The 15461-nt window shown below is 33.7% G+C and overlaps 1 protein-coding gene across 1 annotated transcript; it reads left to right on the plus strand.

Moving 5' to 3' along the window:
- Positions 1 to 5369: 5369 nt before the first annotated feature.
- Positions 5370 to 6993, plus strand: LOC131860281 (UPF0481 protein At3g47200-like). The gene is made up of 2 exons (XM_059214666.1): positions 5370 to 6309; positions 6395 to 6993. Exons 1-2 carry the CDS (start codon positions 5370 to 5372, stop codon positions 6991 to 6993), a joined length of 1539 nt encoding a protein of 512 aa, XP_059070649.1.
- Positions 6994 to 15461: the final 8468 nt, after the last annotated feature.

A 15461-nucleotide genomic window follows, 5' to 3' on the forward strand; every position in this document is an offset into this window, starting at 1 on the left:
ATAAGTTCACATATTCTAGCATGTCTATTCAAACTGAGTCTAACACTGGGTAATCCCAGGTAAGGAATTTCTATTTTATTAGGAAGAATACCTAATACCAATTAGGTTAGGAGAGATTCTCCCTTTCCTTGTCTTGAGGGGTTCTTAAGGACATGATCCTAGCCTATGCCCAAATGGGATCTTTGGAACAACATATGGACATTCATCAAAGCATAATGGAAGGAGGGTTTTTGTAAGATATTATAGTTGGAAATTGTCTCATAGACATGTTTTAAGATGTGGAAGAATGAAAAGGCACGGGAACTATTTGACAAAATGACTCAAAGAGATTCCATCTTATGGACTACAATCATCGCAGGATACACACAAAATGAATGTGTTGATAAAGCTTTAAAAAAATTTAATCAATTGCAATTGCCAGGTGTAAATCAGAATTCCACAACCTTTGCCAGCATCCTCCCTGCCTTTGCCAAATTGGGAGCTTTCGAACAGGGTATGGACATTGATCAAAGCACAAGGGAAGGGGGATTTTATCATACTTTACAATTGCAACTGCCTTGGTAGACATATATGCAAAATGTGGAAGCATAGAAAAGGCAAGTGAACTGTTTGACAAAATGCCTCAAAAAGATGTTGTCTCATGGACTGCAATGATTGCAGGATATGCACAAAACGGATTTGTTGATAAGGCTTGAGAAAATTTTAAGCAAGTGCAATTGGTAGGTATCAAACCAAACTCCAAAATCTTTGCCGGCATCCTCCCTACCTCTGCCAAAATCGAACCTTTTTACTAGGGTATGAATATTTATAACAACATAATGGAAGGGGATTTTGGTTAGATATTGTGGTTGGAAATGCTTCTGTAGACATGTATGCAAAATCTAGACGCATATACAAGGCACATGTAGTGTTTGACAAAATGCCTCAAGGAAATGTGGTTTCACGGACTGAAATGTTTGCAGGATATGAACAAAATAGATTTGTTGAAAAAGCTTTAGAAGCATTCAAGCAAATGAAATGAGTAGGTTTTAAGCTAGACTCAACAACAGTTGCCAGCATCCTCCCTGCCTATGCCAAAATGGGAGCTTTGGAACAAGGTATGGATATCCAAAGGATAGAGGGAGGGGAATTTTTACCAAATATTATATTGTTGGAAATGCTTTTATAATATTGTTGGAAATGCTTTTATAGACATGTATGTAAAATGTGGAAGCATTGACAAGGCATGTGAACTATTTCACATAATGCCTCAAAGAGATGTTATCTTATGCACTGCAATGATTACAGGATATATAGAAAAATGGATTTATTTATTGAAAAAGCCTTAGAAAATTTGAACCAAATGTAATTGGCATGTTTGAGGACAAATTCCACAACCAATGCTAGTATCCTCTCAGCATGTGCCAAAATGGGAGCTTTGAAACAGGATATAGACATCCATCAAAACATATAGGATAGAGAATTTTCGTTAGACATTGTAGTTGCAACTGCCTTGTAGACATATACACAAATTGTGGAAGGATAGACAAGGCACATGAACTCTCTAATAGAATATGGAAAATTTGTTATCTGTGCTTGGTTTGTAGTATAGATATTAAGATCTCTACCAGTAACAGGGATGTGGCAAAATCTAAACCACAGTAGAATCATACCCCATAATGAAATTCATAATTAGGGAAGAAAATATAATCGAATTCTATCTTAAAAGATGTTTTGAATGATGAAGAAAGTCTTGCATAAAACAAAATTTAAAGTAAGTGATGAGTAAAAGAGGCATTCATCTTTTAGCTTTGTTTACAATGGGAGATTTGAAGTTGATTGGATAAATTTTATGTCTGTGTCAAGTTTTGATTTCAAAGATTGTAGGGTTTCTTTCAATTTATCAATAGTTTATGATTCTTCATTTTTAACCATATATAAAAAATTTAGGATCTCAGTTTACTCTAATTTTTATCTAATATTTCAAATTATTTTGTTTTGATTTTAGTATATGAGATAATTAGAAGTGGTTCCTTATTCAAACTATTCTTTTATGATCTTGATTTGGAAGTGGTTCCTTATTCAAATTAATCTTTTATGATCTTGATTTGGAAATTTTCTTCCTTCCAAATGATTTTCAAATCTGGAACATATCATGGCAGCTCTTCATTCTTAGTAAGTGTTACTTAGATATTCATTTTATTTAAATAATTTAATATGTCTTTTGGATCCCAACAAATAGAGCTAGCTTAATTGTATATGGAGCTCATCCTTTTTAGGAGCAGAAAAGTTGCCCTAAACATGAATGCTATAACACACCTCGTTGTTGTAGTTGTGATCACATGGAAGTGAGGAAGCATGAGGAAGCATTAAAAACTTAGTGGCATAGTTGTATGTTTTGTTATTGAAATATGGATTTATTTAATTAAATGTTTTACAAGATTAACCTAACTAGGATGTAAGACTTGGTTAGCGACCTACACATTGTTGAAGTAGATAACACCTTGTGTAGCTCTAGTTTGCCATCTTTTTTCACCATGGCTCATTAATGTATCAAAACATATTAGGAAATTGGCAATCATTAGTGTTATTACAATTTCTTTATATTCCATATCATAAAAATTAAACCCATTATATTTTTTCCCTCACAAACTCTTTAGTCAGCACTAGACATTCCTGCCAGATCTCACCACATCTTTGCTTCCATTCTCATATCCAAACTGTAATTCTATGTTTTAGTATATTTGATTAATCTAATATATCTAGATACCTTCCGGTTCTCAAGCTTGACTATCATCTTGTAAGAACTTGAATTTGAGATGCTTGTAGTATGAGTAATGAAACAAACCTTTACTAAAAACACTTTTCTTGTCTTGTTGACACTACAAATATCAGGTTTTCATAAGTGTTTTAGCTAATGGCTTCATAGGGAAAAGGAACGAGTAGTTGAGCGCATTCGTATAGTTGTTATAGAAGTTGTTGGTTTAATGCCTAATATTTTGACAAAATTGTACCAATAGTTGTGACCATACCCTGTGTTTCCTCTAAAGAAAGATGCACAGAAGTTAGTTTACAGACTTGAAAAGACTACTTTTTCTAATGATTGTAGTTTCCCATCCTGCTCCTCCTTTAATCTTAAAATTAAAACTATGTATATTATGGATAGGGAATAGAAAATAGTAATAGACATTACATACTATATTGTTTCTTTGAAAATCTTCTATCGTAACTAAAACCTCTAGACCATAAAACTCTCTCAATGATTCATATGTGATTTCCAATGTGCATGTACTTTATGCAGATTTGATTCTCGTGTGTACCATTGTATTGGTAGTTTATTTCCTCTTGGATCGTTAATAAGTCCCAAATGGAGAGGCTAACAAATGTCTCCAATTAAGTGGGAAAGGAACATCAGAGTTTTTGTCAAATTGTCTACACAAAGTATTCCACTTCGTAAACATCCAAAATCAAATCTCTTGCAACAAACTTTTAATAAGGAAGTGGACAAAGACGATGCTTAACCAAAACATTTTGCATAGCTTGACAGGATAAATTATAAGTTGCATCGATTCATATTCAGTTTTTCCCCATATTTCAAGATCACTAAATAATTACATCCTAACAAAGACAATGTTTGTTTCTTCCAACTTTTGTCTACCCTCCAATATATTAGCCAAAACATATCTTGCTATTGGTGTAACTATTGCACCTCTTTTGAGATGCAAGTGCTAATATATATTTTTCAGCACGTTTCGACGGATAAAATGGGCTATCTGCTATTGTTGACCAAAATAAATAATATTATTGCAACTTTTTTTTGAATGATGTCAAGGCTATCTATCAATTTAATTTTTGTCTTTATTTAAAATCCCAATATAAGGACAGACAGACTGCCATCTGTTAGCTACTACTGCAAAACCAGACTAATGGAGAACACTAGTCAATGCGTTAATGAAAATAAGTTGGGGGCATAGGATGGACGACAAAGTTCTTAAATACTTATTGGACATGGAGATGGTGAAAGGCCCAGGTCTAGGGAGCTCAAATAACTCTACAGGACTAGCGCCATCATTCCACAACCATTGTCTCAGAGAAGTCGAATTCATGATGAGATGACCCATATAATCGATATCCATAATTTTATAATACGTCAGAATTAGACTATCAACATTTTTACCCTTGCATGTAGGAAGAAATAGAGCCATCATCCCAGTATCTTCATCCTTCATGCTTTAATATTAAAACCAGGGTATGATTGTGAATCCAAAATGGGTAACTCACATTCATGCGACAACACTTTTCAGGTACACATTTTGCAGCACAAGTAAAGCCCCACAAACAGAGACAAATTAGAACCAGGACTCCGCAACAAATTTGTGTTTGCAACAACATTTTCTCTTGGAGCAAAACCGCAACGAAGAAGATATAAAGGACTGATACAGCCGCGTTGAAGTAAATAGCAGAGTGCATGGTTGACTGGGCCACAGCAGAAGGCTGTGCTAAACATCCCCACCTCCATTCAAAGCTGACAAACATTCAAGAAAATTTTATTCAATGGAAGATACAGCAAGTTAGTGGTAAATAAAGTAACCAAGATGTAAGAAACAAACTAAATTTCTACAATGTGAAGTGTTCAATTAGTTTCATACAATGAACAAAAGAAATTTAGTTAGAAACACAATCTTTATGATAATAAAGTAGTTTTATAATAAAGTCCAGCTTTTGGGAAGACTTCGTAAAGTTGACAGAGAATTGCAATAAACGGAGTTGAACTTTTCGTATTCTTCAAAATTAAATTCACCAATTTATTTTCGTAGAAAAGGCTTCTTGACGCTTCTAGAAGGCCAAAAAACCATAATTCCGATCTCCCCTAAAATACATGTTAGAAGAATTAGAATTGGATTTTAATTTTTTATTCAACAATGTCAACATTGTGGATTTTTAATATATCGACGACATTTCTCGAGTATAGGGCTTTAATATTTAAAAAACTTAACAAGAGGATCAAGGCTTTGCTAATCCACGACAATACCTACTGGAAGATACATTAGACGTTATTTTTTTCCTTTTTATTCTTTCCAGCAATAGAAACGTGTGACTTAGAGTTTTGGACCCGAAAAATCTGATCAATCAAGAGAATGGTAGTATTTTCAGCAGCCAGCAATAGGCATTCGTAATTTGCTCTTTTTTCCAAAAATAAAAACGTTTGACTGAGAGTACTAGACGACAAAAATCTGTTCAATGAAAGAGAAAAGTGTGCATAGAAAAATTAGTGACATTACAATATTTGATGGACAACATTTTTTTAGTACTTCATTCAATCTCCACGCATATATGTAATTTATTTCATAAGGGAGCGCCTATCAACTGAAAAATCTAAATGAACAAGGATGGCAATAGTTGAGATCAAATCGAGCAACCCTCAGAGCTGCACTAGTGATAGCAGCTGTGTAATTGAAGTTGGGTATGATCTCACAATGAATGAAAAGGAGATACCTAATTTAAGCTCTGGTCAGATCTTTCGAGTGCCAAGGCTACCGCCATACTCCAAAGATGATTTATACAGTCCACATCTTGTTTCCATTGGCCCTTTTCATTATGGGAAGAAGGAGCTGCAAGGCATGGAAAAGTCCAAATCTGAGGCAGTTCGAAGGATGCAAAAGAGGATCCAGAGGAGTTTTCCACACGTTTCTATGAAATCAATTGTTGAACAGCACATACTGTTTAAGGAGAAGAAGATAAGGAATTTCTATGGTGAATATATTCCCCTTACTTCTATAGAACTAGCATGGATGGTCACTAGGGATGCATGTTTTGTTTATGAATTTATTGTTAATTATGTAAAAGTTAACAGGAATGCTCAGCATTCATTTGAAACCCAAGGATGTCAATTTGAGTATGTTCAATGTTTTTATGAAGAGGAAGTGGGTGCATTCAAGTGGAAGTATGATGGAGTGTTTGATGCCGATGTTCAAAATCCCATGAGAGAAACACTAATGACTGATATACTTTTATTTGAAAACCAAATACCTCTTTGGATTTTGAAAGATCTCTTTAAATTCCAGATGGATTCTACTGAAGCTGCAAAACAGAAGGTAGAAAACTTAATGAATGTGCTGCTTTGGAGAGCGGCTAGACATGAAGTTTTTATGTGGAAACCTAGGATTTCTTACAACATGTATTGTAAGAGTCATGTTCTCGAAGTAGTCTACCGCTCAATGGTGGGCAGCGATTTTAGCTCCTTCGCCGATGGTGAACTGCTAGATTTGCCACCACCGTCTCAAAATCATAGGCAGGTCTACATTGATTTAATGAAAGCCATTTGTGGACGTTTGTGTAATCCTTCTTTGTTCTCTTCCTCCTCAAATAAGATCCCTTGCAACACTGGATATGGTGTACCTGAAGCTCCCAACAGCATCGGAACTCGTGCGCGGAGGAGTGAAGATCAAGGCAGTGCTCATTAAAGATAGAAATAGGGCAATCGGTCAAGATCCCACAAGATCGCTCGAATATTGTTCAGCCATTCGATGGATAAAGTTTGATGAGAAAACATCAACGTTGTATTTACCACAATTCAAGGTAACGTTGGAGTTATGTTCAGTCGTGCGTAGCATGATTGCCATGGAAGTGGGCCTTAGAGGGTACGGTACGAAACCAATGACTCAGTTTGCATTGCTTATTGATGAGCTGGTAGACAACGAGGAGGATGTTGCAGTGCTCAGAAACGCAGAGGTGATGAACAATTTCATTGGAGGCAACCAACAACTGGCTAATCTTTTCAAATTGGGTAAAGGGATGCCCCATGTCAAGGGCTGCAAAGCAATTGATGACGTCAGAATACGGTTGCATAAGTACACAAGAAGAAAATACAAGAAACTTTGGAGTGAGTTCGTTAGTGCTTATTTTTCCAAGCCATGGCTGGTTGCTGGTTCCATGGCTGCCGTGCTGCTAATTGTAATGACAGTGGCGCAAGTTTTGTGTCTGTTTTTCAGTTGCAACCCCTATTCCCACTGAACTCCATCTTTCTTCTTCATTGACGGCACATATGTCACCATTGTTTACTTTGTGACCGGCGGCTAGTTTTTGGTCAAAGTAAGCTTGCTTGTTTATAAAGTGTGGTATTTAAGTATAATATCTTAATTGATAGTAGTCTTATCAAATATTTTATTCAGGGTTATAATGTAAAAGATTTCATGTGGAAAGTGAGAATGAGTATACGTGTTCAATGCAATTTCTTTGACTTGTTCATTCTAAGGAAAATTAAATATAAATTATAATGTAATGATTAAATATTTTAATTTTATATATATATATATATATATATATATATATATATATATATATATATATATATATATATATATATATTTATTTATTTATTTAAAGTTAAAGAAATCGTATTGAACATGTATTCATATTTCTACTTTTTATACAGATTAAAAGGAATCTATAATTATAATGTGAATCAATAATCGAGTCAAATTTGAATGAAATTTAATTAATAATAAGTACATGTAAAAAGAAAATGAAAAAACATTTTAAAAAGTTAAAAATGATTAATACAATGTCATGACAAATTTGATTTTGTTTGTTGTAGATAGAATATATATTATATAAAATCTTATTAATAACAATAGAAAATTAGATGATAAAATTTACATTATTTTTTTTCTTTGCATTAATGTGATCATAATTACCATGTCAATTCATATAATATTTTCAAAGAGATACATTTTCTAGATATCCCATAATCACTAAAAGTTAAGAGAACAATCAAACAGATAACTAAGGATTTGTAAATTTGATACTCAAACTTGGATAAAACAATTTTTCTATGAAATTCAAGCCGGCCCAACTTCTTTCATGAACATGCTTTATTTGCTTTTAAAATTCATTAATAATTCCTCTGCTTTCTCAAATATGGCTATGGGCTAAGCTCTCCTTGGTATAATGCTATAACGTTAATAAACTCAAACACAATTTTAAGCTCTCACAGTCTAAAATGATGATTGCCTTGGTTATTACCTACAAAACGATACCTTTTGTCATGATATATTTTTCATTCCACAATAGATGAAAGATGCTATCAAAGAAAAATCTAAGGTAGGCTATGGACGTTATCTGCTATGGAATTTCAATATGTCGCCATTGATTGTCAACTTGTATACTTTTGAACAGAAGAAGAATATAATAGTAAGTTCAATTGTCATGGCATCATTCAAGGAGCAAGCAAAGTTATACTTTGCTGCTACTATGAGAAAAGGCAAACCCATGATTTATATGTAGATTTCATAATTACTATGAAAATTATTAATATATGGTAGCGACTAGTATATGAAAATTACTAATATTTTCAAAATTGGAAGTAGAAGTTCTAGTAAAGCTATCGAGAGTAAAGTAGACGTAGAAGCATAATCTATCTATGGGTGAGAATATTGATTTCTATTGTCTACTAATAGGTCAAAATTAAAATAGTCAAATGTTTGGCTTTTCCCCTTTCAATCATACACATTATCATAATTGATATATTTTTTGAGGTTCACAGAAATATATTGAATCTTGAGGAATATTATAGAGAAGGGAGCTTTATCCAATTAAATAAGGGAGTCCAATAGATTATAGTTTTTGAGATAGTGACACCAATTGTTCCCTTATTTTATTATACTTTTTTTTTCTAGATTTTGCTCATGGATCTATTTATTTGATTGTTTGAGGTTAATGGATCAATTCATATGAAGGATTACAATCCAATGACATTGGGTAAAGGTGACCATTGTATATTTTTATTATAAGAGGACACGACATAACATTGTAACATGTCTTACTAGCACTACAACATACATACAAGTGTCATCTGGAACATAATAACATGAAGGAAACACTACAAGAACAATATCATCACTACATAAGCAAAGAGATACGAGTGAAGAAAATAAAACCATGAGGCAATCCACCATGATGAACCTAAAAGAGAGAAACAACACCCAATCATAATTGACACTAACCCATGATCATTTTCTCTCCCAACACCACATGAGGATAGGATGAGGGAAATGTAATCCTCCTTCTCACACCCAACACACACTTACAAAAAACTTAGGGACCAACCTAGATAATGGAATGTCCAAGGAGCCAACACTTCTCAACTAGATATCAACTTTGCTAATTCTAAGATAATAAGTAGTATCAATTACATTCTCCTCAAATCTACTTAGTAATACCCAAGACCTTTTCAAACAAATGGCCAACCTACATCAGAGAATTACTAACTTGGAGGCCTTACACCTCTCAACCTAGTCAATCCTTGGTGATCAACGATTCAAAATAACTATTTTCCTAAGAATGGAAATACTCATGCCAAAAGCCCAACCTCTAACCTCTGACAAGATATCAACAATTGGGGTATTAAAAGTAGGCCTTCAACCTTGCACTCGATACCATGAGGTATTGATGATAGGCCTTCAACCTTACCCCTAATATTGTGAGGCAATGGGAGTAGGCCTTCGCTCTTACCCCTAATGCAACGTGGGCATAAGATTTTGTATCTTGGGTTTTCAAACTATCTCATTTTCCCAAAAACATAAAAAATAAGCTTAAACCCTGTCGGCCAAAGCTAGATGAACTTGGGAACTATAGAACCTTGATGAGGGCTTATTACAGATTTCCTGTTAGGGTTTAAAGCTACCTTATTCACAAATCTATTGATTCTTTTAAAGTGAAATCTTGATGTCCAAGGCCCGTTGAAATTAAATAAAAAATCCCTTTAAGGCATACTTCATGGATTTAGGTTTAGTGAGAAGTAATTCCTCATAGCAAGAAGAGGCTTAATCATTAGAGAAAAAACTTAAGGGCCAAATCCCAACAACCATTAAGAAAAATTAATGCTACTAATAAATCATAGGTGATTAGTGTTTGTTGATAAGCCTTATCGCTTTCACAAATTTAGAGAAGCCTTTAAAGAAAAGGCCTAATAAGAGAAGCCCAAAACACCTAGAAATTTTTACAAAATTTGAACTCTACAAGGTTTAGAGATAGGATCTCACACCTACTAAAGGGTAAGATGGTACAACACTTTATGATTTTTACAACTATTAACAAGAGATTTTGAATGGTTTGAAATGACCCAATGCTATAGACACAAACATTTAGAGGTGAGACAAATAGACAACAAACTCATAAGAAGACTCAATTAATATACAATTACATTGATTTTAAGCCCAAAGAAAAAAATTCTACATTCATTTTACCTTAACAACATTTAAGAATGAAAAAATATCATATGATGCATTCGTGCTTGGCTCCCACATTGAATCACATAAATAAAGTCTATACCACTATACACTTTTCATTTTTAATTACAATCCATCTTAAGGAGAGGTCCAATAAATCATATTACATTTAAATTGCAATGGGACTCAAATGGACCCCTAAATTATAAATTTTGCATATGAATAAAAACTAAGTGCATTAAGAAATGTCTAAAGAGCATGGGCTAATACTTCAACATGATCCTATATCCTTTAGTCCTTTGATCTCCAATGGTGGCTACCACACCATCCAATGGTGGTTACAACATTGCCCACCACTTACATTCTGATTCCATCTATCAATGTTCAAAATAGGGCTCTTATTCCACTTATTGAATTTCCTAATCATGTATGCAACAATGATCACATATTGGTCCTCCAACAATTTATTATTCAGAATAAATTTACCCTACTTAATTTTCCTTGCAGGAACCCTATCTATCAATCACATCTGAGAAACTATTGGGTGATGGCCTAATAGTGTGTATGGGCATATGGTGACAGAGACACCCTTAGCATCTTGTACAAAATAGAAGGAATCCTTATTGGCATAAAACCTGTCAAGCCTACAATAGATTATTTTCTGGCCTTTTTGAAAGTTACACCAAGTAAACTAGATCCCCTCATGCTTTTTTTTTATCCCTTCTATGGGATCAAAGAGCCTCAACTTACTCTTCATCCCATTTCAATGTAGCTTCTTTCCCCCTTTCCAATCCATATTCACAACTCCCATCTTATCCCCATGATATTCAATCATATTAAAATCACCCACAACAATCCATGGGATGTCAAGAAGAGAGCTAAGCCACTACCACATATCTACTCTTTCTCTTTAATCATTGGACACATAGATCGAACAAACTCCAATTTTGCTATTACATAGATTGAGAGTAGCCCAAACAATTCTTTTACAAGGTGATAAACTAGATTCTAGAATAGCATCTTTCAATTTAGCATTAATAAGAAGGATGGTATCCCCTTTACCTTTCTCATGCTTAGTGATAAATTGACATGCATCTTTCCAAATAAAATTCAAATTCACCTCTAAAGTAAACTTCTTGGACAATAACAATGTTTGCATCCCTATTTTGACCATTCTCGAGTGGGAAGGGTTCCTTGTCAAGAATTTCCTCCGAGAGACTTTCCTGAATTACTATTAGCATTCTTTTCTCTCCGCAAGGAAAGAAAATGGTAGTTTTTCCTGATATGTCCTTCTCGTCTACAAAGAAAACATGCATTTATTCCCCTAAGGGTTTCAATAAGACATGTAATGGGACCATTGTCCATATTGATATTAATAAAACTACAAAAATCTCAGCCTAGGTTGACGGACACCACAATGTGAGCATTCAAATGAGGCACAAGAGTTGGTGGGTTATCAACCCCAATAACTCTTCCGATAGGCTCAAGAATCTGCGGGATTAAATTCCACAAAATTGGGGGAATATTTCTAATTTCTATCCAGCTAGAGTCTAAAAGTGCAATTACCAACTGCCCAGAATTGTTTCTGCACAACCACTGCCTGAGATTTAGTATCTTTAAAGAATACAGCAAATAAATCCTTCTGAATCATACGACAAAAAGAAATTATATGGAACCCAATTTTTTTAACCCAAACATTTTTTGTTACATTCATCCAAAAAAAAATTGGCCGGGCATTTAGCCACATCCACGGGTGCCAAGAAACTGCTATATCTTTTAACCTAGATTTTTCTAAATCAATAGCATTAGCCATGAAATCATTAGGAATGATAGACAATGTAGGCAGGGGAGGGCTAGGGAACTTACCTCCTCTTCTTCCAACGCCATTATTATCAGAGTATGAGAAACTCACCACTTCAAACTTGGCTTCGCATAGAACAGAGAGAGTCGAGTCTATGAGGGCATCTTTAAAATATTTCCCTTTACTAACCTTGGCTGCATCCAATGAGGCCATCGGATGCTTGGCATTGATTGCATGTCCTCTACAGGAGTCGCCCATAGAAGATCATAAACCCTCGCACGCGCTCATGGACAGATGGCACAAACAGCAAAAAGCAGGAGTAAATGCAGAAAAGAAGGAAACTAACAGGGCAAAGAGAGGGCTTACCCTTGTGGAGGAGGCCTTACCACCCCCTCCACATGCAATTGTAGAGCTCGTTGTTCTCCTCTAATATCGCATACAATATTTTGAAAAAACATATTGCCATTTAATTTTTGTTTGGATATATGTCTCCAAACTTAAAGAAGGCTATAATAACTAGTCATGCTTAATTGGACATGCAATGGAGATTGGGTTTTAATGAACAATGGTAGCAATTAGTAGATGCTACAATCTCCTAAGAAAATTAGTAATATTTTCAAATTTGGATCTAGAACATTTTGTAAAGCTATTGAGATAAAGAAGATATGGAGATTGGGTTTTAATGAACAATGGTAGCAACTAGTAGATGCTACAATCTCCTAAGAAAATTAGTAATATTTTCAAATTTGGATCTAGAACATTTTGTAAAGCTATTGAGATAAAGAAGACAATCTATCTATTGGTAAGAATATTGATTTCTATTGCATATGGGATGGATCAAAATTGAAATGGTGAAATGTTAACTTTTCCCCCTTCACTATACACATTATTTTTCTTCTCTTTTGTTGTAATATGTACATATTTCCTAACATTATTTTACTTTATAGAGTGGAAGGGACGATATATCATTAAATATTGGAGTCTAATAGATTGTAAGTTTTGAGATAGTGACATAGATATGTTCTCTTATTTTATTATATATATATTTTTTACTTTTTTCATAGATCTATTTATTTTATTATTTTAAGTTTCTAGATTGAGACATGTGAAGGATTAGAATCCAATGAAGTTGGGTAAAGGTGATGATTGTATATTTTTTTATAAGAGGAAAGTTATTCTTTTATTAGAGTATCCAATTTTTTCATGAGTTTGTTAGAAGATGGAAATTGTAAGGTCCTTGAAAATCAACTAACTAAATTATTTTAATTTAACTCATTTAACACATATCAAATATGAATTACTCTTAAGAAAACTCTAATAATATAAATATCAAAATTACAATGAACAATTACAAAAACAATTCCCAATGGAGTTCAAGTGCTTGTTCTAGGAAAGCACATATACATGAGCTATGAATACAATGAAAGTGGCCTACATGTCATGATGGTATCAATACAAGGAAAGTATAATTTACAAGATACAAATATTTTGAAATACAATTGTTACCACCAATCATATGGTCATCTACTAGTTAAGGACAAGGAACATGGCCTAGGCACTTTTCTACCAAACCACAATGCAATTATGCTTTCTTGGAGTTCTTCATGACATGAAGAACCACCAACCTTGCACAAATAGCATAGCTACCTTGAAAAAATGGCCAGATGGAAACCATAATGTACCTTGATGCATATCTACTATATGATAATGCAATGACATATTATCAAGATGGAGTAGAGAAACATACAAAGTAAAATTTGTTAGGAAATTCATCTATTTCAATGAAATAAGCTTTGGCCAAATCACTTTTAAAATGTGGTTTTTTTATGAACATAGGATCATCCTTCTCTATTGTTCAACATTTAGTACCCTTCCCAAAAATATACATTTTCCTACACACAATACATCATATACCATTGATCCTACACATATGCATTCTCCTATGAGATGACTTCTCATTTGTTTCTACATCGACTTTCATATACATCCTAGAATAATTCACATTCTACATGTTCTTTAATGCAAACTAATTACATTCAAACCTTGATCATTCCTATGTTTAATTACTCTACATGGCTATTCAATGCAACTTATGTGAAGTATTCAAACCAAAAAAAATAAAAAATTTGTCTATTCCGCACAATTGAGAGTTCTTGACCAATTTTTGAAATAGTTTAATGCTGATGTGTTTTGAGAAAAGATAATTGCAAACATTCACATATGTCATTGTAGGGCTTGAAACATATTCATTCTAAATTTTAACATTACAAATTGAATGGCTTGTAATAGTTACAAAATCACAAAGACTAAGGGTACCTTATTTCGACATCGTACTTGGAGTTTCTTAGATTTGGAGTCTTCTCTGATTTTGATCAAAATTTGAACAGCAGTAAGAATTTCCTATTCAAACTTGAATCCTCCACTTTAAGGCATGCAACAGGATATTTATCCAAATTCTAGATGAAGGTCTATTCCTTTCTAATGCTCAAAACTTCTAATCAGGTTCTTACCATTAAGTAGCTTATTACAGAGTATGAGTAGCCTACTATTAACATTAATCTAACAAGATGAAGCTTTAATCCTTCAACCCATCAAACTCTCACAAATAGTCTTTTATGATTTTTTGTCTCCTTCCACACCACGTCGGCCCATCAAACTCTCACAAATAGTCGCTCCATTATTCAATACCCATGCCCCTTCTTTCAAATGATTTTACAAATAAATTCAAACCTCATTGGATCACCTTAAATGGCAGGTTAGACACAGTCGGCCTAACAAGATATTTGCTTGGAATGACTACCCACAACAAAATTAAACACTAGAAATCCAAGTTGAGCAAAAATCTGATTTTAGACCCTTTCTACTTAGTTGTATGACACTTCTCAAACCTGCAAATAGGTCGATTCTTTTGAAACCCAAACAAAAATTAAAAAAAAAAAAAGAAAGAAAAAAAGAAGCAATGTAGTTGCAACAACCCTCAAAGAATAATATGCCTTCAACCATACCTTCAAGGCTCTACAAAACTCCCAAAGCCTTACAAACAACTCTTACAATTTCTTCTTGTGCACATGGGAAGAGACCACCACCAAGCTTCATATTTCTTTCCTTTCCTACCTCCAAATTTAGCAAACTCATTTAATTCCATAAAGCCCCCATTGCCCATGCCAACATAAGAAAAACTATTATTTTTAAAATTCTATTTTAATGCTAAATAGTGGAAAGAAATAAAACATCGAAATAACTCCTTAGGGCTCCCTTAAAACATATGACCATCAATTAAGAAATACCAAAAGAAAAAATATTTAGTTATTTCAAATTTGAGTGCTATAACAAATTAAAAATAATTATTTAAATCTATTTAAGTACGACTTAAGAGTTTTTTGCATTTAATTAATTAATTACTCCAAAATCCTCCTATTTATTTATATTAGTCTATGAGGAACAATAATAGG

Source organism: Cryptomeria japonica, chromosome 11 (assembly GCF_030272615.1).
Source record: "Cryptomeria japonica chromosome 11, Sugi_1.0, whole genome shotgun sequence".
NCBI classification, from domain to species: Eukaryota; Viridiplantae; Streptophyta; class Pinopsida; order Cupressales; family Cupressaceae; genus Cryptomeria; species Cryptomeria japonica.